General features: G+C 29.5%; 4 protein-coding genes across 6 annotated transcripts in view; 2 read left to right on the plus strand and 2 right to left on the minus strand.

The window, feature by feature from the left end:
* Positions 1-11120: 11120 nt before the first annotated feature.
* The window catches only part of LOC109596650 (prominin-1), a 34418-nt gene continuing 21198 nt past the window's right edge, over positions 11121-24340 (plus strand). For all 3 annotated transcript variants that reach the window (XM_020012226.2, XM_049964428.1, XM_049964427.1), the window contains exons 1-5: positions 11121-12097; positions 19081-19340; positions 21336-21391; positions 23361-23572; positions 23887-24074. In XM_020012226.2, coding sequence (XP_019867785.2) covers positions 11529-12097; positions 19081-19340; positions 21336-21391; positions 23361-23572; positions 23887-24074 — 1285 coding nt within the window. In that variant the 5' untranslated portion in view covers positions 11121-11528. The remainder of the gene's footprint in view (positions 12098-19080; positions 19341-21335; positions 21392-23360; positions 23573-23886; positions 24075-24340) is intronic.
* On the minus strand, positions 13311-16275 carry LOC126264851 (D-amino-acid oxidase). The gene is made up of 2 exons (XM_049964430.1): positions 16018-16275; positions 13311-14181 (listed from the first exon to the last, which is right to left on the minus strand). Exons 1-2 carry the CDS (start codon positions 16259-16261, stop codon positions 13415-13417), a joined length of 1011 nt encoding a protein of 336 aa, XP_049820387.1. The 5' UTR covers positions 16262-16275; the 3' UTR covers positions 13311-13414.
* On the plus strand, positions 14626-15953 carry LOC109596681 (peptidyl-prolyl cis-trans isomerase FKBP8-like). The gene has a single exon (XM_020012253.2). It carries the CDS (start codon positions 14691-14693, stop codon positions 15774-15776), a length of 1086 nt encoding a protein of 361 aa, XP_019867812.2. The 5' UTR covers positions 14626-14690; the 3' UTR covers positions 15777-15953.
* Positions 17307-18743, minus strand: LOC126264852 (D-aspartate oxidase-like). Its single transcript, XM_049964431.1, has 2 exons — positions 18453-18743; positions 17307-18103 (listed from the first exon to the last, which is right to left on the minus strand). Exons 1-2 carry the CDS (start codon positions 18691-18693, stop codon positions 17337-17339), a joined length of 1008 nt encoding a protein of 335 aa, XP_049820388.1. The 5' UTR covers positions 18694-18743; the 3' UTR covers positions 17307-17336.

Consider the following 24340-nt stretch of genomic DNA (forward strand, 5'->3'; position numbering starts at 1 on the left):
CATTACTTGGTCATACAGAACATTTATATTTACATTTTTTATAGGAACGCTCTACAAAAAAAGTATTTTACAATTTTTTCATAAATCTTACCCCTTAGAAGATATCAAAGTTTGAAGAATATAACAAAAATTTCTTTTTTTATTCTAAATTTTTTAACTCGTAGATAAGTAAATATTATAAAATATTCAACTTATATTTTTGTAGGAAATTAAATGCTCTACAAAAAAGGTCTGTTGTAGTTAATCGATTAGAAGATATTCGCATTAGAATCCCATTGCGTACTGTTTTTTAATAAATATTTTAAATTTATCGTTTTGTCGATTTTTTGACCCATTCTAGTGTATATTATACTGTGTAACAATAGTAAATTAATATTATTTTATCAGCTCACAATAAAAAAGAATTATAGCCAAAAATGTAAAATTGCTACAATAATTACCACCAATGTATATAAGTTTCGTTTTGAAATGGGCATATTCTTGTATAAATTATTATTAATTTTAATCAGGTAAACAATGTAAGGCACATCACGTACTATTCTCTTAATTAAAGACATAGATAGTAATTTAAAAAGTGTTGTAGTGCATGTCAGTCCGAGCACATAAAATAAATCATTCGTTTTGCTATTCGATTCATTCTAAATTAACTATACCACTCGAGAACACGTACGCAAACTGAATGTATTTACAAAAGCGATACACGTTCAAGTCAGTAAGCCTCGTCATAGAGCACACTTGAAAAATATAATACAGTTATGATTTTACTGCTTTCAGTACTCTTAGTGAATAGAAAATACGTGACGGAATTTTAAAGATTGCATTTTCCTCGAGCAGAAATTATATTAGGTTTTCATTGTTCTCAAATTTTCCGTTGGAATTAAGAGTGAATATATGATTTCATATCTCTTCGTTAACTGTTATTTTAACTACCCACTAAATATCTATGAACCGTACTAAGGGACAAAATTCAATTAATAGTGTCGAATAGTAGAGTAAATCTTTCTTAAAAGAAAAAAAGGAATACGTAAAATTTCCTATCAAAATTTAAGTATAAAATATACAGTATATAAAGCAACTTTCACTTCGACAGTTTCAAATAAAATGCGATTTTAAAAGTGCAGACCTTAGTAAGGGCCTGATAGATTAAGTGCAATGTGGTGGAGCCGTGCAAAGGAGAGAAACACCTAATAAAGGCTGATTTACAGAGTCCCAAGTCCCCGGGAATCACAGATCACAGGATATTTCGTCGTTCGTTCTTTTGACCCTTCCGTCCTCTAAGATATATTCAAACTCAATATTTGAGCAGTCTTGAAAAATACACGAAGGTTAATTCAGCATGTCAAAGTCAGATAATGTTGAAATATTGCGTAAAGCATAAGCCAAATTAAAAACAATGTTACAGGGGAACCGGTGATAATTTTGTCCAATTACAATCGAACAAAATGATAATTGTGTATGTCAGTAATGCAATTCAAAAATCAAAATTTGTGCAGTATTAGGGGATGGTCAATGAACATTATATATAATTTGTACATTTTATGCATAAATCCTCGTGATTGCTTTAAAATGGGTCCACAATAACGAAAGGGGGGAGAATAATGGAAACATTCATTCGCAATAACGTCATCAGTTAATGAGACCCGTTCATCAGACGGTTCATTTCTGGTGCTAATTATACATGAAGAGTCGATTAAGTTGGTCATTTTATACCATAAACATGCCATCAATATGCTGGTAGCGAAAGTGCTAATTCCGCCATGACTTGAACTTCCCACAGGACAAAACTTAGTCAAACGGTTCCCTTTAAAGATGAATCTTGCTATTAGTTAGCTGAGAAGTAATCTTGCATACAGTAAGAGATTATTAAGGAATATATTATGTATTATGTGCGTTATACGGAACTAGTGTGCGAGTATTTCTAGATGTTTGTATGTAACAAAGTTTTCTCATTTTGAAGTAGTTTTACTAAAACTTACACGGGAAATTCAACTATTGGCTTATTGAAAACCACGTTTAACGTAATAAATAATTCATTTTTATGAGCAACCAATGCATGTCCGTATAATTGCAGTTTGGAGTATGTTCATGTCTATAAAACGAAAAAAAAAGTGATAAATGAAAAAGATTTCATTTTAATATTTTTAAAAACATTTTTACTTTATCCAGTTTTACGTTTATGACATTTTACAATTCGTTTTATGAAATCATTTATCAAATTCTTAATAAATTTTATGTTTCTTCTTTACTGTGCCATAATTCCTTTTAGCAGAAATAAATTGTTGAAAATTAATTTAAAAATCAAGTTAATTACCCAAATGATGCAATCTATAGAGTTAAATTTACGAAATATTGAAAACTACTGTGCTGTATTAATATACACATATGCACTACATTACAAATGAATTGTTTTATATTATTGTCTAAATTAAACTGTACTTAGTATTTACATGTTAATGTCTAAGAATTACTATTTTAAATTGAGCAACAAAGGATACCTTTTATTTGAGTTCTAAAATTCCCTGACCATTTTAACACCAGTGAATTGAAATAGACTCCAAATGTGGCTTATATTGATACAAACCCAAAGGCGTTAAATGTACTCTTTTTGTTAAATTGGCTCTAAATTGGTTTAAACTTTATCCATCTGGTGGATTAAATCAAAAGTATGCTGTTTCACTAATGCAGACACTATTGTAAATAATTATTTATTTTATTTATTGTTTAATATTCAAATTTCATCCTCAAGTAAGATATTATATTATTAATTAATTGTTTATTTTAGTATTATAATAAGAAAGAGAAAATGATAAACGAAAAATCAATTATAGAAACAAATTCAATTACATACTTGTACATAATTATAATGCATTCTAAAAAGCAGGAAATTAAATTTCAACATTAAAACGAGTCGTTTAAATCAACAATAAAATAATCTAATTTCCTGCAAATTTTTAATCAAAAAATAAACTAAGAAAAATAAATTGTTTCCAATGAATTATAAAATAGTTGTTGAATTTGTGATTATTTTACATTTACTTCATTATTTTTAAATGAAAATGATAAGTAAAATATTTATATTCCACATGAATTAATATAATATTTATTAATTTTATTATTTTCCATTCCTTTTATGATTTTTAGCATACATGGTGAAATATAATAATTGGAATCGATCCCGAAACTCTTTAACATAAGGCCTAAATTATGAATATTATTATGTCATTATGTTGTTTTTTATTGGCTTTTATGGCACCACAAAATCAATTCCCGAACTTTCGTTTTTACTATAACGTTAATAATGTTATTCAAGTGCAAATGTGTGAATTATAAACCGACCATGCCATTGACTTAACAACAGAGATGAATTATAGACACCTACAAAAAAAGTACAAAAACATTAATGGTCCATATGAAATATATGAGATTTGATAACTCTGGAATTATTTTCACACTGGTTACGAGGCAAAAAAATAATGGATCGTTTTCATAGTCCGTCTTCTCTTTCTTTTTTTTTCGCGAAATGATAAATGTATTTTTCGAAAGTAATACGCAAGATACACAATTTCGGTTTTCTTTATCGAGTCTTAAGGAGACATTGACTCCGTTAAATTTATATGCAAGGGTATTTTTCAAATTGCATTCTTTTTACTTAGTTATGACAATTTAACAAAATGTATATGTTTGGAGCACTAGTCAATTTGAACTCATGCATGCACTTCAGCATCGTTCTAAAGTAATGCATACTCCGATGAAAACGCGTCCACGGCTCATTATCAACTCAACCTTAAATATGCAAATACACACAATTTGCTACATCAAAGATAAACCATTCATTTAATGAAAGTTCATGGTTAAAGATTAAAATAAATTGAATTTGTTCTCATCACTGGATGGCGAAGGAAATTATCCGAACCAATAATCGTTTTCCATAGTATACTGTAATTATAAAAGTTCTGAACCAAAAAACTGTTATATCCTATTTTTAACACGAGTATATGGTACGTTCATAACTAGATAATCTCGTCACAGTTTGCGGTTATCTATGAGGCTTTGTCACTCACGCCGAATACCAATTTCGAGATAATAAATGAATCTACTAACTGTTTGAAATTATTCCGTACTTCATATCCATCAGAATTAGTATATGGTACATATGCGGAGAATTACGTGCCTTTCAGTGTTTGACGCGGCAACTCACCGACAAAAAAATTTATATCCTGGTCTAAAACGGTCGCTGCTGGCCATCTCCATTCCGCTACATTTATTACGACATAAAGTTTTTTCCCGCCCCCATTTCTGTGGAACATTGACAGTTTACAAATTTGCCAAGTCACCTTTTTCGTATATGTCTTTATTAAAAATTTGTTTTAGGACGTGTGTTTAAACGCATCATTTTTCTTTGGGGCATAAAACATAAATCAAAGAGGCTTTTGTGTAAACATCTCTGACAGCCTGTATGTGGTGTACGCGATGTTGCAACAACAAAAAAAAAAGTACGGAAACATACGCACGCAAGAAACAATATTATCCGTTTCAAATTTGTTTCAAAGAGTTCCGCCGTACTTCAATTAATATCCAGATATGATTGTAAATCTGTACCACCACGATACAGTTCCCACTTACTGATGCGAATGCAAATAGTACATTATTAAACTGCAGAACTTGTAAAAATAAACGGGAAAAAAATTTATATCACAATCTACGAACATAAAAGGCTAAAATTCATAAATTTATATACAAAGAGATACAATGAAAATGTGCGAAAGTTTCTTTATTGCCAATAAAATCGATTATAAATAATACAAGTAACCATCGAATAATAAAAAATATTTATGATTATAGTCGTGCAAAGGCAGTGTCGACCAAAAATTAATTTATAGAACCATTAAAAACTTGAGCAATCGATTAGTCTACTTGTTTTTGTTGTTCATTTCTATAAATTTCAGCCTCTGCTTGAGAACTTTCCATTCAAATTCCTTGTCCTTTACTCACTAACTTTGGTAATCAATTTTGCCGATAATATAATAACAAGATATTAGAGAAGATGGAGTCTATTTCCTGTTTAGCATGTGCCAGCGTTGTCAATCACATGGTCAAAGGATCCCCCATAAGCATATTGTGTATTACTAAGTTGGGATGAAATTAACTTGATGGACAATTTACATGGATAAACTTTATCGCACTTCAAAATTTGCAATGCAAATTTTTGCATTTATTTTAAAATGTATCGATATTTACAATTAAACTATGTTTTTAAAATATTACCATAATTAGCTGAAATGTCAATTAATTTTGGAACTAAACATAAAATCATTTTAGAATGATTTATTTATTACTAGTTAATTTGTAATAATGATGTTTTATTTATTTTAAAATTTATGGGTTTAATTTGTGAATTTTATTTATCTAAAAACACATTTATCAACTTAAAGCTATTCGGTGTATTGTATGATTTATGTAATATGTGATTCATTTCATAATATTGACACTATATTTTCACTAAAATATCAAAAAATCCATATAATTTGAGACACCGAGTATAACATTACCATATTTTCCAACTGTAAGGAATAAAAAACTAACTTTGATGAAATTGTAGTGAATTAATTTCTAAAAATAATGTAATTAATATCGTTAGAGAAGCTGAATGTCTGGAGGATTTTAAATTCGTTTAGCCGAAGGCGACCTGTTGTTAAATAGATCTGTCTTCACTCGAGCTAACCCACCCCAAACAAATAACAGCAAGCTTCGACTAAAATCTCTTTTGCATAAGTTTTTATTGCTCTCTTGATGGTCATGAAATTCATTCTCAAGATTTATGCTGATGTGTACGCAACAACGAAACATGTATACTTTCGAAGTTCTGGTCGGTTTTTTTTTTATAGTTTATTTGGGGTTGTTAAACTCGTGGTTTATGATATCAAGACGGGGGAGATCAAATAATCGAGAAATTAAGCGATTTTGTGTTCCTTTAAGTTTGAAAATGGTCTCGTGGAAACTTTAAAAGTTTATGCATGAGCTTGTGAATAAAGTTTACGTAAAATAATTATGCTTTAGAGATACTTCGAATAAAGATAAATTAATCTCCTGTAGAAAAGAGTCGAAGTAAATAGGTCGAAAATATATAAAGAGCCCCGAAAATTCCATTTCCTTTTATCAGATCGACTGGTGCACATTGTTTCGATACAAAACCAATAAATTGTATTTTTTAGCCACCCATAAAATAAACGAAATAAATTATTTTCTATTGAGTAGTTGGAGTTCACAGCCAGATTATTTTCTCTGCTAAATAGCACCAGTAGTAGTGGGAAAGTATAACATCACTGTAGAATGGATTTATTGCCTGAGGTTAACCAGAACTACACATTCATTAATCAACAATACCTACTATTACTATTCCCTTAATTCTTGCATCGGAACCTGGAGGCTGTACATGTTATTCCGTTTATCATGTCTTCGAGACGTTTAATTAATTTGGGTTGTATTTAGCACTCAAATTCGATTGGAAATTAAATTACCATATTTGCCTTATTGTTTAAATTGGATTATTTTTTAAAATGTGTAGTATCAAAACTGTGTTTTAATTTTTAATGATATTGTTCAGGCCTGATGGAAATATATCATAACCATAATTCGATTATCATTAACGTTTTATTCATTTGGAAAAGGTAAAGGCAATAAACAATAATAGTTGAACACTATTAACAGTGACTGCAACATATTTTTAATATCGTCCACCTTTGATAAAATTACATTTGAAAAATATATGGAAACATAATAATTATTAAATAATGTAGTTATTATATATATATATATATATATATACATCATCTCATATTCTTTTTTTTAATTATATTATTTTCGATGAAAAAATAAATGTTCGACAGAAAGTGAAATGTGTGTCGCGTATAGAGTTCATCTAATATTTTAAAAAGATAAAATATTTACTGTTTCATGTCTTTGAAAATAAGCATAATGCTTTAATAACATTACATCTCATGTTTAGCATTTATATGAATTTACTTTGCTCCAGTGGTTAAAACTTTTAATTAATGTAGCTTTTGTTTCCGTAAATGCATTTAGTTTGCAATTAAACTAAAGCAACAATTCTTAAACTGAATTAAACACGTATTTACAAGAAACATAAAAGTACAAAGGAGATTCAAATTTTGACAATATCGTGTAACTAAGTTCACCAATTTAACTTAGACCAACTGGCACAAGAATTATAACAAAGTTTAAAACCAGACGATAATTAGGAAAATTTATTAAAAATGTATGTAAAACTTTTCAAAATAGAACGAAAGTGAAGGTAAGTTTTACAGCGAAGCTAATAAAGGCGTCCAAAATTGTTTTAAATTCGATGTAAACTTATATATTACAATTGGCAATTAAACTTTATTTTAAATGACCAAATATGTAAACGCCTTAAGCATATAATGTCTGTATTGGAGATCCAAATAGCAAGTTAATATTAAAACGTTAAAACACCTACGTACGATGAACGAACATCTCATGATATGAATCAACAACTTCAACCTCAACAGTTAACATAAAAAAAAATAAACGAAAAAAGTAAATGGTTGTTGAGCTTATCCAATCTGAAAATAAATTAAACATGCAACGCGTTAATTTCTGATTCATAGACGAAACTTTTAGAAATGCATTTTCTCGACTGTTAATGTGCTGCGGTAAAAATAAAACTCCGGGTCAAATCCTGCAGCGCACTAACGTGAATTGAGAGACAATTTTTCCGGGACATTTGTTTAACATAAGGACCCATAAACATTATTAGTACGAAAGGCCATTCTGGCCAAGGTCCTGACAATCCTCCGTTATTTGTATTGATTTCTTTATATTTAGAACTACGGCGTTCATAAACCACTAATTATTATAGTTATAGTAAGTTTTTTCTTTGTGTAATCAGTATCAAATTTACCATTTTGCTTTATTTTTACATTTTCATAATTCAGTATAGTAAATAATTTTGAACTATTAATGTGTTAAACCTTTTTTAGTAATAAATTGAATATGTAAATGATAAATAATTGATTGGAAATTCATAAAATAATACTGTCTGATTAAAAATTTAGGCAAAAATGCTAAAAATTTTATGTGTGCATAAGCCGTAAATGTGTGGAACTAAATAAACATCTATTTTTCACGATACGAACAATTTATTCAACATTTGTTGTGTATTTCGTCGAAATGTAAAATTTTAACGGCACATTTGTTATCCCAACAACACCTAATTAATACCAACATGTTCTCGTAGTAACAACACAATACCAGAAAATGTAAAGCAGCATCGATTTTAAATTTTGGACAATTGGCTTTCATCGTACATAAATTTTAAACAAAAATCAATGACTAAGTTAACTCTTCCCAATTTAAATACATTTTAAAAAATCCAAAGGAAAAGCAAATATAATCCGCCCACATATACCTATAAAATCCACACTGTTGAATAATTCACTTACACATTAGCTGAAGCTATACGAATTAATCGCACTTGCTGAATTTTAATTTGACAAAGTTTTTAAAACACCTAAGAGCATTTTCCAATTATTCGATCATCAATCAAAATCTAAATTCAATTTTCAACACGTTTTATTCACTTGTATTGATTTTAACGATGCATTATTGGTAATTTATAAATATGGAATTGTACGCTTAAATAAAAATTATATGTTTAGTGAATAGCATCAGCATTGTAAATATTTATATTGTTTGTTGCGTCCCAAATTTTATTTTTTCAAACTTTTTATTTAAATATATTAAATGTGATGGATTATTTGTCGAAAAAATAATACGGGTTTAAAGAATGCGTAATATTCCACAAGGGTTTCAACAGTTTTAGGGTGGGACTTATCGCCCTTACTGATGTAAACACGCATACGGTTGGTAAATATCGAAAAATATAGTAATAGTAATGTTTTTAACAATTATTTGTTAGATTATTTGATACTCACACAAGAGAATTTTTTAAATAATGTATGAAAGAATTATATTACATTCATTTTATTATTATTTTAATTTAATTTATCTATTAAAATAAAATTTTAAATATAAATAATTACATATTGATCTCTAAATATAGGTATTCAATTTGTTATTCAAAATTTGATAGTCATGTAGAAAATATAATAATATAACCGAAGGCGTAATCGTTGAAGTAGAAATATTAAAAAGACAATGTCAATGGCGCTCACCGATTGATCAAACAAGATAAATCTAATAGCTTACTTTTAGAAACCGCAGAAAGTTGTAAAAGGGAATAAGTCTTTAAAATTTAGAGTTTAAATATTTAACGATGAATCATTAAAATAATGTTAATTGAAGTTGGTTGATATTCAGTGTAATTATGATTAGTACAATTTAATTCAAGTTATTATTGTTGTATGTTTTTATACGTATTGTACCAGCCAGAAATAAAAAAATTAATTAAAAAAAAAACAGAAATTTTCTTAAACTAATGTACAGTCAGAAAACATCGATACAAATCAATTATATGTTTTCCGAAGGTGCTCAATTTGTTTGGATCCGATTTCAAATTCCAATATATATTCAATAATAAGCATTTCCAGTACTAGCAGGTAATTTCATTCGATAAATAATGTACTCTATTTAATAAATATAATTTGCCTTTACCCAAGTATATATTTTAATTATATTTTATTTTGATTAAAATTTATTTTAATCTATATTTTCTATTTGTTGAATTCAAAAATTATAAATTTGTATGATGATGATATGTAATTTTCATATGTTAAACGACACACTCGAAATTATCGTTAAAATAATAAATTATAGTATTATAAAATATTATACTAAGGAAACAAAAAAATACAATAATTCACAATTAAAACAATTTAAAATTTTCAAGCTCAACGTATTGTTCCAAATTTATCTATTTGAAATTAAAGTATTTATAATTTATGTAAATTATTTAAAATGTACCAATTTAATTTATCAGTAATCACTAATCTTGATCAAATAAATGTCTTCTTTTAAAGAATGTACAATAAACAAAGTTGTATCTTCGTATCTTCTTATTATAATACGTTTACTCCGTTACAAATAGATAAATAACTATTTGTAATATGTAATATGTATTTATTATGATATTTTTTAATTTATAAAAATAAAATTAAATGTATAATAACATAAATGTAAAAATAATAAATATTTAAAGGTAAGTAAAGTAAAAAAAGATTAATTCTAGAAATTAATCAATTGTATCTATTTCACTGTCATTTATTATGCAGAACCTGAATCTTATTTCGTTGATTTATCATTTATATCATTTAAAATTGGATGTTGGTAATACTTCACCTAATCTTTATTTAACTATTCTTTCAATTAGGTCACATAATACGTGCACAAAATAACATCCAATATTGATTTTATTATTTTAAAAGTAAAATAGATAAGAAGCTTAACTAGAATTATTTAAGACTTACTTATTTTAATTTAAAATAATATTATTCATAAAATTAATTAATAATTTTATTAACACAATGTATATGCACACATACCCTGTCAACAATCCACCGAAAAATGTGCGGACAGACAAATAGAAACCAAACTCTGAGAGACCGCGATGATTATATATAAACTCGAAACTCGGGGTTGTGCGCTCACCCTCGATGTGGAAACTTGACGCGGAAAACGTTTGGACGCAACTGCAGCATCCGACACGATACAGAGGTTGTCCTGAGGCCTCCGCCACGGTTCTCTCTGTTTAAGCAGGCGCAAATACCATTATTTTTGGCTTTAACTTATTTAACATTATTTGGGGTTGAAATTAGGATGGCCCCTATTTGTTTCTTTTTTTCTCATCTCGCGGCACGTAGTAGTAACAAAGGATAAGATATTTTCTCAATTGTGAATTTACATCATAATTTTTCGGTATGTGAGCTTATTATATTTAATTTCTCCCTTTTAAATAAAACGCGGTTCGTTTAATTTCAACAACATTTTTTGTTATTAATAAAACAAATTCTTCTTTTACAATAAATGTTTTATTTTAGTCTTTCATAATTTAATTTATTTTATTAAAAATACTCTTTATTTATACATTCATTGGGTTTTTAATTAAATGGTTATATAGCAAACTGCTTTTGATAGAGTTCGTCAGTAATTAAATAATCAGAGTTTATTTTAAAAAATAGTTACCAGTACTTCTTTTTAATTAAAGTGAGATAACTGAAATTGATCTTTACATTTTTTCACCAGAAACTGAAAGAGATATTTATAGGTGCCCTAATTATATTCTTATAAAATAAAATCAGGGGAAGCCTTTTAGATTCACACCTAAGTCAATAATAGACATTGTCTATCGTATGTACTTCGTTAACTAATAGAATCAAGTGGAAGCCGTACAAAGAGGTCACTCGTCCTTTGAAATATTGAACAGAACGATTGTATGTGTCGCGTATGAAAGGACTGTAAATAATCCAGTTTTGTTGGTGTTTCTAAATAAGTCAGTGAGTGATACATTCATACTTCTCAGAAACTTGGCTAAAATGAAAACTGAGATAGTGCTGAAAGTTTATTGTATTATTTTATCGTTTCGGAAAGTGACAACCCAGACACAATATAATTCTGCTTTGGCCGTAAACGAGAGTCAGCATGAAACGCGACTATCAAAGAACAGTGAAACACTACTAAACAGTTCATTCGAAACGAAAAAGGCTGAAAATGAAATCTCAGAATCTGCGAAAAATTGTATTACGAACTTGCTGCAATTAAAGACTAAACCATTTACAACTGAGGAATGCTGTCTAAATAAAATATGCTTAAATAATTACATTCTAAATAAAATTATTCGCGAACATCCTCACACAAAAGAACTAACGCTGAAATTGTGCACGGACCATTTCTATTTATCAAAAGAGAAAATTACAGGATGCTGCTCTGGGGGAAAGAGCCCGAAGAGATATGAAAACAACAGGAGTTTAACTTCTGTGACGCCAAATATAGAAAATCCAGTTATCGCAAATTGCAGCATAGGGTTAAAATCGCCAAAGCTGAATAATGAAATCAAACATTTGAAACCTGATATTAAAGAGGACCAAACACAATCAACGGATAGGTGAGATACAAAATAAATGCTTTTATTGTTGGGCTTCGTAAACTTCGAAACATTTAATTTATAAAAAGTTTATGTTAATTTAATGAAACAAGAAAAATTATTTTTCTCACGAGAGCACAATCTATTATCTTTAGACGACAGTTGTTGAAATTGGTTTATTATATTTTTCTTAGAAAGATTTAATAGTAAAACTTTTATAAACCGCTCACTGCTCAAGTTTGAGATCGAATTTTACCGAACAACTTTTTAAAAGGATAACGTATTTACTTTGATGTCATTACATGTTAACCCACGACATAATGTTTATTTATCTAATAATACCATCACGAATTAAAATAAGCAGAAGCACAACTTCTCTATTTGTGTATATATAGTTAAGGATGTAAATAAAAATATGAAATCGCTTTAAGAAGTACTAGAAATTCGAATTTATATTCCACTTGAATCCCGCATGTGAGAATAAAAGCGATGATTAAAAGAAAACGGCTGGCTTTGAATAAAATCCAGTTCACACTAATTGGTCCATTCGAAAGGAAAGAAGAGGTCGCCTGCAACTTCATGACAGTAGAAAATTGTATTTTCGTTTTGATCCAAGCCGTACGTCACATTCCAGTACTCCACTCACCGATGATTGTGGTTTAACTAATATATGCTTTAGCAATTACCTCTCCAATAAAATTACTGACTGACGTGCTGTGCTTGTAAAAAATTTCCATAGTTAACGAGCCGAAACTATTTGAACAAACTGGTTTCTAAATTTAATTACAAATTAGAGTATGTATGAGTTATAAAAGTTTAGTAGAAGCAATTTTAATCGTCATATCTCTTCAATTTTATTAAAAAGTCATATTTTAAATTACGATTTTTTTAAAAATTGTACATTTAAGCTTTCAATGTTACAAAAATCAATATATATGTATTTGGTTTCATTTTTGATATGGACTGTTGGTAAATGGAAGACGACAAAATAAGTAGCAAAGTATAAAATGAAGTGTCAACGAAAAATGAGCATCCACGATGTGTGGACAAGTTGAAATACAGTAAATGGCTCCACATAGAGAAACCATGACATTATGATATTGTATAAAATCTTAAGAATGGAAAACATTTCAAAACTGCAAAATTGCCACTGCCAAATTCATGTTATCTGTCCTGATTATCAGTGTATATAATACATTAATGTCAATATTTAACAAGGTATTTTTTATTTTTAATTCATGTATCAAACAAAAGCAACAAACTATTGGTTACTGACAAAGTACAACAAAAACAACATTATACAGTTAAATAATTTTATTTTGAATTAGCATCGCAAGTTTATAATTTAGATTTGTTTTGGTTCAAAGCATGTTGAATGATTTCGACGGCTTCGTTGGCACAGCCAATGCACAAAGTTATTCCGCTTCCACCATGCCCATAATTATGTAGAACCTTAACTAATCTACCGCCCATTTTCTGTAACTTCATTTCCAACCGAACTTGAGTTCTTCCAGGACGTAGCCCCACTTGATGCTTCACCACTTTCGCATTTATCAATGCAGGTACGAAACCGGCACATCCTGCAAGTATGAATTCCGTGTCGGCTGGATTTATTTCCGTGTTATACTCTTTCTGCTTTGTGCCGCCTAGAATCACGCAATTTATATTGGGTATAATGTAATTGCCCCCGACTTGCACTGCGCTGAACTGCCACGGTGCATAAACCCTGGCAATTTGTCCCCTAATGGGAAACACGTTGTCGTCGTCGACCAAATATTTCGCCCCAATTCCACTGGAATTAACAATTACGTCAAACTCAGACAATTCGCTAAGTTGCATGATTGTTTTATTTACAATCCTGCCGCCATTGTTAATGAATATTTCCTGCAGATACGGCAGAAAAATCGACGCCTCCCATGTGAACGATATAAATTGAAATCCCTTGGTAAATCTTTTGTTGTTTTCCTTGCTAAGCTTTTTTAGAAATTCATCTGACAATACTGCATAGCCGAGGGTGTTCTGCAACCATTTTGGTGGAGAATAATTCTCCTCTTCTATTAATTTTAAAACGGGTTGTAGAGTTATTCCGGCCTCCTTTGCAAATCCTGCAATATGAACTGTTATTAGAATGTTGAAGGATTAGACAGTTCAATTCCGAGAGCAACTTTTCGAGGAAAAACAATCTGATGCAATATGGTAATTTCAAAATTGATATATGAAAACAGATGCTACAGCATATTCAACTATGAAAAACTAGGTAAATGTTATTCCGCATACGTTTTGTTTTAAAAGTTCAACAAATATATGTTTGTTACTTTTTTTCTTATATTAGCAACCTTAGAAAAATGACTTAAACCATTCAAATATTGTAAAGGAAAATTAATTAATTAATTCATCTATAATAAATATTTTATTGATATAGCGTTAATTTTAAATAAGTATATATTTAAACATTTTTTATGGTTTTGTTCTATATACCCCACGAGCCGCCACTGTTGCCAACTCATTTTCCATCTTTATTTCTCAATAATAAACATGATCAACAATTTGATTGTCAAAAAATTTATGTCAAATTCAATTTGTCAGTGACCAAATTAAATATACATTTTTTTAAATGGATTCCACCCTCACCAATACTCCCGAAGAAATGCCCATCATAAATTCTGAAGGAAACGAATCGAAAGAAGTAAGTGATGAAAAACAGAGAGCTGGCAAGGACGACATATGGAAAGACGTACTAGGTTCTGGATGCATTATGAAGAAAATAATTCACGAGGGTATACCAGACACCAAACCCCAACGCTTACAAACTTGTTGCATAAATTATACCTGCACTCTAGAAGATGGAACTGTAATTGAAGAAGTTGATGGTATGGAGATTTTTGTGGGTGACAGCGATGTAATTCAGGGTCTGGATTTTTGTATTGGCATAATGAATGTAGGAGAACAAAGTATGGTAAAAGTAGCTCCCTTATTTGCGTACGGTGATAAAGGTCTTTCGGGAAAGGTTCCGGGAAAAGCAACTCTCATCTTTAACATAGAGTTGAAAGCTTTAAAGTCTATAGTTAAACCGGAAAATATTTCAATTCAAGAAAGAAAACTTATTGGAAATAGAAAACGGGAGCGCGGCAATTGGTGGTATGGGCGTAACGAAAACCACATTGCAATTCATTGTTATCAAAGAGCTTTGCAATTTCTTACCACCACGCCCCTAGATAAAGACAATTCTGAAGAAGCTGAGACTGGGGCAGATTTGGAGGAATTAATGGAAAATAGGATAACAGTTTTCAACAATTTGGCCGCAGCCCAAATTAAGGTTAAAGCTTACGACGAGGCATTAAAATCGTTGGAAATTGTGTTGAGAGATAGACCTGACAATATTAAGGCATTATTTAGAAAAGCATTTGTTTATAGAGCCAAAAACAATCTTGTATCGGCAATTGCATGTCTGCAGAAAGCTAAAGAGCTGGCACCAACTGAACAAGACGTTCAAAGAGAACTAAATGAACTAAATAAGCTGATGCAAAAAGAAAAAGAAATAGAAAAGGAACTTGCTAGACGAATGTTCAATGAATCAAAGTCTTTAGCCAATCACAATAAAAAGACGTCCAAGGCAAAAATTGGAATTTGGATGACAATTGCTGCCACCTTAGCATTAGGCGCAGGAGTGGTTGCATATAAGTTTATTCGTTTATACTAGGTGTGGAAAATTAGGTTACATTAGATTATGTTTTTAAAATTGTTCTGAACAATATGATAGTTCGGTAAATGTATTTTATAATAAAAATAAAGGTGTACTGCATACCAAAAATGTCTTTAATTCGTTGATTAAAAACTAAATTGTCATCACAATAGTAAAATAAAAATATTAAGTGAACATTTTATATTTTTCAATAGGCAGTATCCGCTAGTAAAAAACGTACAACTTAACATTTAAATACCTCTTTTCCATAAATCCATAACAAAGTAGTAGGTTTCCATGGACCATTTTATAATCCTGTCTTCGGGACTGTCTGATGTGTACACTGAAGGTTCCCATAGGCCCGCTGCTATATCACTAGTAATATTAGGGCTGAATTTACTGGCAAAAATTTGTATTTTAACAGAACTGCCCAATTTATTCTGTAACGCTATTGCCGTCGTTAGGCCGACAGCTCCGCATCCTATTACTGCTATATTGGTCATCGTGACAACTAAAGAATTTTATTGTCGATTGGACTACGTTGACCTCTTATCTGTTGAACTTGTTTTATGTTGGATGCTAATATTAGGCAAGAATTAAAGATTATTTAATTGCTTAATAAGTATTTCCAAATTATTTTACACATGAGGTATTAATTAAATTATAGTTTATTATTACAATATGTATGTATAGAGTACGCCTAGCAATGGAAAATATTCTCATATAGTTTACAAATTCAATTAGACTCCCTCATTCAACCGGAGAATCTGGTTATCGTTACAATAATGTAAATTTCACATGCACGCGAGCATCTGATGAACCACTCAAATTAACCTAATTTTGGACATAAAGCAAATTTATACCTATCGATGTATACAACAGTCTACTAAAAATAACCTTGTGGATAATATTTTATATTAAATACCTAAGATTAAAGAGCAGCCTGTCTTGACAAAAAAAAAAGTTAATGGAAAAGACGAATATTTCAATATAAGGCAATTTTAAGTAACAGAAGTCAGTAATTGTTAAATCACTTTCATTTCATACTAATTCGTTTCCAATTAACGCAGTTTTTTAAAGGTTTTTTTGCGAGTAATCTCATAATGCACGAGTGAACATTTAACATAATTCTTTCGAAGAAGTCTATTTTAAATCTGCGTTCTACGAAAAATATTAGACACGTGAATCAACGAATCACTATGACAGTTCCATTTATTGCGATTTAGGATTAAGATGAATTTTCCATGTGACATTTTGCGAGAATTACAAAACGGATTAAATTATATAACAGTAATATCTATGGTATTTTCAATCATAATGTTCAAAGTGTAAATAACAATTAGGTTTGACAATTCAATTATTGAATTCCTCAAATCAAGGATTCTGTAGATGACCTGTCGTGATATGTTTGTAATTTAATTCGCATGCATCCCCTTTCAACCCAGTTAATTTTGATAAAAGGGACGAAAACTATTTTAGAGCAATCAAGACATATTTAATAATTAATGCTAAAACGTGTTTATTAATTAAAATTTTATTTCCCTTTCACAACCATAAAATTATTCCTTTATTTATTTATTACAATTTATGTTTGAAACTATTTAATACACTTTGGGCTATTTCAGCTACTTCCTGAGCACATCCAACGCTTAGTGTAATACCATAACTTCCATGTCCATAATTGTGTATCACCTTAAGAATTTTTTCTTGATGAGGAACTTGTTCGTATTCCAAACGTATTGATGGTCTAGTGGGACGTAAACCTGCTTTGTGATTTAAGACTTGAACACCTTTTAACCCTGGAATTAAATTCATGCATCCTTCCAGTATGTGGATTTTGTCCTTGTCAGTAATTTTAGCGACGGTATCCTTCTCTTTTACTTTACCCAATATGACACTATTAGTGTTGGTAATAATATAATTACTGTCCACTAATAAAGTGTGTAACTGCCAAGGTGCATTAACCCTCGCAACTTGTCCCCTATAACCCTCCAAACTCTCGTCCTGCACCAACGTCTTCGCTCCCAAACCAGTACAGTTCACTATAAGGTCAAAGTCACATAATTCCCCTAAATTGTGTATAGTCCTATTTATTATCTTTCCTCCGTTTCTTAAGAACTGCTCTTGTAGATACGGTAGGAAAGTTGACGACTCCCATGTGAACGTCACATATGATATGCCCCCAGTGTAGGTTTTATTGTGCTCCACGCTGAGTCTTTTAAGATGGTCGTTCGTTAGCTTCGTGTAGCCTAAAGTCTGACTAGCCCAATCAGGAAACTTATAGTCTTTCTCTTCTGATAATTCGATTACGGGGACTAACGATAATCCTAAATCTTTGGCGCTTCCTTAAAAAGACAAATTTAGATAAGTTTAATAGTCCTAAATTATATTTTAGATCAGTGCAGAAAATATTTTAAAGCAAAGAAGGAAAGCTTATGAAATGTGTAAACGAGAACATCATTTGCGACTTGCAACTTCTTGTATCCGTCTCTTTTATCTTCTTTATCGTGTGCTGCTTTGACAGAGGTATTTTTAAACTTCATACATTAAATATTTACTTTATTTTAAGGAAATAATATGTCAACATCAGAACGGTAATAAAGTAAGTTGTCTTAAAAGGTAATCTCACTTCATAAAATAATTGTAATGTAATATTATTATCGTATACTTTTATTTAATTTATATTGTACTTACCTTCAAGCCATAATTTTGATAAATACTTTAATGTATTAGACGACCATTTGCCAACATTCTTATTAGGATACAAGTTATTGCTAGTTAGAGGTTCTATTAATCCTGCAGCGATATCACTGGTCGTATAAGGGCTGACATGTTCAGCAAAAATTACGATATTAATATTTTTTAATTTCTCTTGTATTTTTATTGCTGAATTCAATCCAGCTGCACCACAACCAATAACCGCCACAGAATACATAACAAAATTCTATATTAATGATCCACGATTCCACTACAATTATGGATTGTTCACATTTGCAACTATACTGATAAGAAGATACCTTTTATCAGTAATTAAATAATTCCGTTGTTTTGATATGTCTATGACTGACAATGATAAATTAAATATATTCAGATCTTGCACATAATATTCAAATAATCACATTCTAATCTTGATTATTACATTTATATACAATCTAAGTGTTTGTACCCATCAAAAAGTTTATTTAACATTCCCGATTATTCTGTCTAAATTCATCGAATCTAAAAACCCGAATAATGAAATTCCAACACCATTCCAACTAAAGTACACTTGCTTAACCATCGTCGTTCAAGTTAGAAAAACCTAGACTGTTATTTTTTCCAGAGTTGACAGCCCATCAAGGCGCGCATTTAAATTGAACGGATTGCAGACGAACCTAACATCGACATCGCAAGTGAAAGATAAGAAAATTAGATTTGAAAATATCGCAAAGACGTCTGCGAGGAATAGAGGCTTACAATTCCTAGATGTCCCCAAGGGAGACGATATGCGCATCCATGACCTTCGCCACAATGAGGAGCACTTGTTATTCGAGGCCTTTTCCTACTTAATGGGTTATTTACAACCGGCCGGATTTCCTACAGGTACACTAACACGTAAATCTAATTTTCCTTAATATTTCGTGTCGCCTCTATTCCATACGTAATGTCATAAATTATCGTTTATCGAGTACCATTATGCATATGGCTAAGTATGTTTATAAATAAATATACACCCCATTGATAAAATGTTTATATTATTTTTTATATTTCTATAATTTCTTATGGTGAATTTAACATTTATCTCTATCAGGAAAATTTGAAAATTCATTAAGCACCTTAATTGAAACATGAGGTTAGATGCGCATAGTTTAGATGTGCATTATTATTTATAATACTAAACATTCTGATTAAATTACAAGCGCCAATTTATAACTTTCAATACTTGTTGATTTGAGTTCAAATTTATTTATTTACGTAATCCAACCTTTTAATGGATTATTATGAAATTATTTAAATTGTTGTTTGAATATAATATACATATATTATTACACATGTAATTTACAAATTAATTTCAATTTTCTAAATATGTTTTACATGCATTATGATAATCCTAATTTGTTTGTTTAAAGATAATTACATATTTCAATAAACAAAATATGATAATAATTTTAACATGCACAGTTATCCAACTGGAAATATATCCATCCGTTTTCCAATTGTACACGTTTCACAAAAAAAGAAGATAATTTCTAAATAAAATATAATACATGCTTAATTTGGAAAAAAAACATTAAAATTATAAAGTTCGTAATTATATGGATGCTTTAAAATCTCAAGATTCACAAAATAACTTAGTTAATTAAATAATTAATTAATTAAAGCATAAATATAAGGTACAGCAAAAGTTATACCTATTGTGTGCCCCAGACTTAATAAAGTTTTAATAATACAAAAACATGCTACCAGCTTCCAGTCAAACAAAAGAAAATCTGTAAAAAATATGTCACATAAATCTTTCCTCATTTAGTTTTTATTAAATGTCTGTTTTTTCCTAAATAAAAAATAGAAGAATAAAATATCAATTTTGTAAAATCACGAAAAATATTGACGGATTGACTAAATATTCTGTCAATTTTATTTTCTTTTGTGACATACATATAAATACTTCTTTAACAGCTGAAATCATATTAAAACAATGATGAAAAAGTGTTTCTTTCCGGAATAATAAATATGTTCTCAAAAGTTCATCCTTTCCAATAACAGTCCTCATATTTCTGTAGAAAATATCCATCATTCAGTTTCCACAAAAGGAGATTTGTTGAATTGACGGAAATTAAATTTTCCAAACACACACATATTCCTGGAAACGCGGCAAATATTGTTTTACAGGAAATCAACTATACCAGAAAGTTTTGTGGAGAAATGTCTTTAATAAGGTTTGACGAAAAGTAAGTTGTATTCATTATTCATCAAGGATCATTTGAACTATTTTTTTTTTTTTTTTCATTTTTATCTTTCAGAACATTCCCGAAACATTAGTGGAATATATTATTAAGTTATGAATTTAAGTACCAATTGTTCCGCAAATCGCATTTTTATTTTAAGTTAATAAATCATCAATCAATTTATATTTTTTACCTTTCCTCCTTACCAATATTTATTTGCATTAAATAAATTATAAAAAGTTAGTCAGCAACTTCATCTAAATATGCATATCTCAAAAATCTTAACTAACCAACTATTTTATCGAAACGAGATTGAAAAGTAGGTTAATCGAAATTATCCGTAACTGAAGCAAGTAATGCCGGATTACCTTTACGATGCAAGATTTAAATTGCTTTCCGCTCAAAATTAAACTGCTCCAAGAAAGTTAGGATTATTATGAAAAGTAATTCTAATGGTTGTAGAGTGCATATATGGAATATCCAATAGATAAGTCAATAGACATCATAGGTTACGTATATCACTGACAAAAATTCAAAAGTTAAAGTTTGCTACATGTTTCTCGAGGTATATTTTTGTTCATAATGAGATTTTGTTTATAACGTATATGGATAGATATTTAAAAATTTAATATAATATTTTTTTCTTTTGCAGAATTAATACGAGATGTACTGGAAAAAAATATTCCCCTCCATGTAATTTTATTTCAGGTAAGTTACAGTTACAGTAAGTTAATATTCACAGATTATATTACAATTTTTATAAACTAAATATATTTTCAGTAACACATTAATTAAAACTAAAATAGAAATTATTCTCCCCCTTAATTAATTTCAAACTTATTTCATTTTAACATTATCCTAAACTACCTTGAATGAAAAGGTAATTGTGTTAGCAACCCATTTAACTTTTAACGATATTCCTAAATTGAAAAACAGTAGGAATTTACAGTCAAGCATGAGCATCACACTGCAGTAAAATCCTTAATTATAATTAGAAAAAAAAATAAATGCTATGGTATGACATTTTTAGATATTGCTCCTATAAATCAAATATAATAAACTACCTTTTGAAAAAATAATGTGGTTCATTGTTACCCAAAACAAATTTTACGGTGAAATAAAAATTGCTACTTCACATATAATATAGGCTTGATTATATAATAAAAAAGAAAAATATATTATTTTAACTTCATTGTGAGCATAAAAGTTAATAATATCATTATTTTCCTCACTTCTACCTCTCAAGTACAATGAAATATACAAACAGGTGGGATATAATAGCTCTATTCACATCCATAAACAATATATTCACCCTCAATTGTTGAATACCAGAGCTTAGCTCCACCATTGTCAATTTTATGATATACGATAGAACTGATTGCAATACAGACAGAAAATAATATAATAGATGAATAGAATTTCTTAAGGTTGCACATAATTTGCGAATTAAATTTTCGATTTACAGAAACTTTTTTGGTTTCCTTAGTGTATTATCAAGTAAAGTGTAAAGAACAAAAAATAATCTTATGTATTTATTGAATGGCTTAAATTTTATTCTATAACACGAGTAATAAATGTTTTACTGTTATGTATTTAATAAAACAGGATAAGCTTTTGCCAGAATAATTATAAAATTGTTTTACTTTTATTTTTTATTGCTCCGATGTCTACAAAATTGTTCCAATTTAGATTTTATGGTTCTAATATTGTCCAACATTGGCTGTTATTTGAACATATACAGTTCTGAGCTAGTGAATCACAAAAATAGCAGTTAACAGGAAATAAAAGCTGTATCGCGCATTTTTATAGCACCAACGAACAAAATGTCTAATAAATGTTGATCTCTCTTTAATGAACTTCGGTTTTGTTAAGGGTGCAACACGTAATTAAGTCTCCTTCAGATGTTTTAAATTTATAAGCACATTTATACGTTGCGCAATGTCTAATAACGAATTCAAAACTTTGCAAGTATTCTATGAGAAAAGTTTCAGGTGTCACAGTTTTACAGGTAATCCTGCTGCGAGAGTTTCTGCATTAAGTTCCCTAAATTGAGACATATTTTACATCGTGTTAATTTTAACTCAAATGTGATTTCTGTATGTTGCGTTGAATTTGTTTGAATTTGAGTGATTTCAATTAAACTGGAAAGACAAAATCTGGTACTTTCAATTGCGATGTTTTCATTAATCAAACTTGAATAACAAATCGAATTATCTTTGTCATACATGTTCTGTTTAATTGCCAATTTTGTCATACCACGTTTTCATTTCATAAAACGGGATAAAATTAAACTATTAATAACTATCAACCAAAATCATTAGGTCAGATTTGACAAAAAGGATTTTAAATTAGATTTTCAATAATTATAATAATCGAAATGATTGTTTACGAAGAGATACAATCAATTTTCCGGTAGTCAAATAATTGGTAAATATTTTGGCTGATATAATTATACAATAGTTCTGGTCCATATGCAGTTTACATATATATTATATTAATGATTGCATTAACCAGACAATTTAATATTTATTTTTTATTTAGCTATTAATTTTTGACTATTTATCGTACAATAATTTTACATAAAAGCTAATTATTGTTTTTATTGCATATTTAATTATATGAGCATAACATGAAAATTGTGATTATATAATTGTATCACATATATTCCTAATTCCAGTTGTTGAAACTGGAAATTGTGGCAGTGGGTTGGATACTTTTCTGGGCGATCTTATCTTTTTGTTTGCCCTTCGCAATCGGAGCCCAATTGTGCTGTCGAAGCAACATTCGACGCCTTAATGAAGATTTTTCAAACGGATCCACGAATTTCTACGATAAATGGGCCGGAAACACACTGGCTGTTCTATTGCATATCCTACTTCTTTTGATGTTGTAAGTAATCACCGAAATTTTCAAATTGATTTAGAAATGTTTAATTTACCTCACGTACATTAATGAATTATTAAGAATTTTTTATATGTCTACGAATTTTGTAAAACGTATAATATTCTTTAAATTTATTTTAAATTCTAAATATACCATAAATTCAAGATAAAAATTTTAAAATACAAATGTCAAACTGAACTATCTCATTATAAATCAAATAATACAAGAAAATCTCTCGCTTCCAATTCGATTACAATGGGAAAAAACCAAGTCAAGAATTACAGTTGTTCGGATTTTTAAAGCGCACTAAACTGTTTCAGATGTCCGATTATCCTGATCCTGGCTGGCAACGAACAAATATCCAGATCGATATCAAAGTCAGAATACAGATACGAGATTATATATGAAGACATCAACACTTTTATACGGAACACCCACATGCAAATAGCACTGATAACAACGTCCTCCACCGATATAACATTCGAAGCTATAAGGAAAGATTTCGAAGGTAGATATGCAAAATGTTCGCGTTTTAAAGTATTTATTTTCGAGAGGCTCCAGGTGCTGCCATTATAACGCTATTTTATTACTTGAATTAAGCCTGAGCTGATATGTAACGGATTATTAGACTTGGGCAGATTTAGAGTTTTAAAAGGTGTTTTTTATAGAGCTTTATCGCTCTAGCAGTAAATTCATTGGTCGACGTTCACAAATTTTAATTTGATCAATACATGTTTCGTTCACAGTATTTATATCACTTTAAAATTTGTATTA

Source organism: Aethina tumida, chromosome 3 (assembly GCF_024364675.1).
Source record: "Aethina tumida isolate Nest 87 chromosome 3, icAetTumi1.1, whole genome shotgun sequence".
Classification (NCBI taxonomy): Eukaryota; Metazoa; Arthropoda; class Insecta; order Coleoptera; family Nitidulidae; genus Aethina; species Aethina tumida.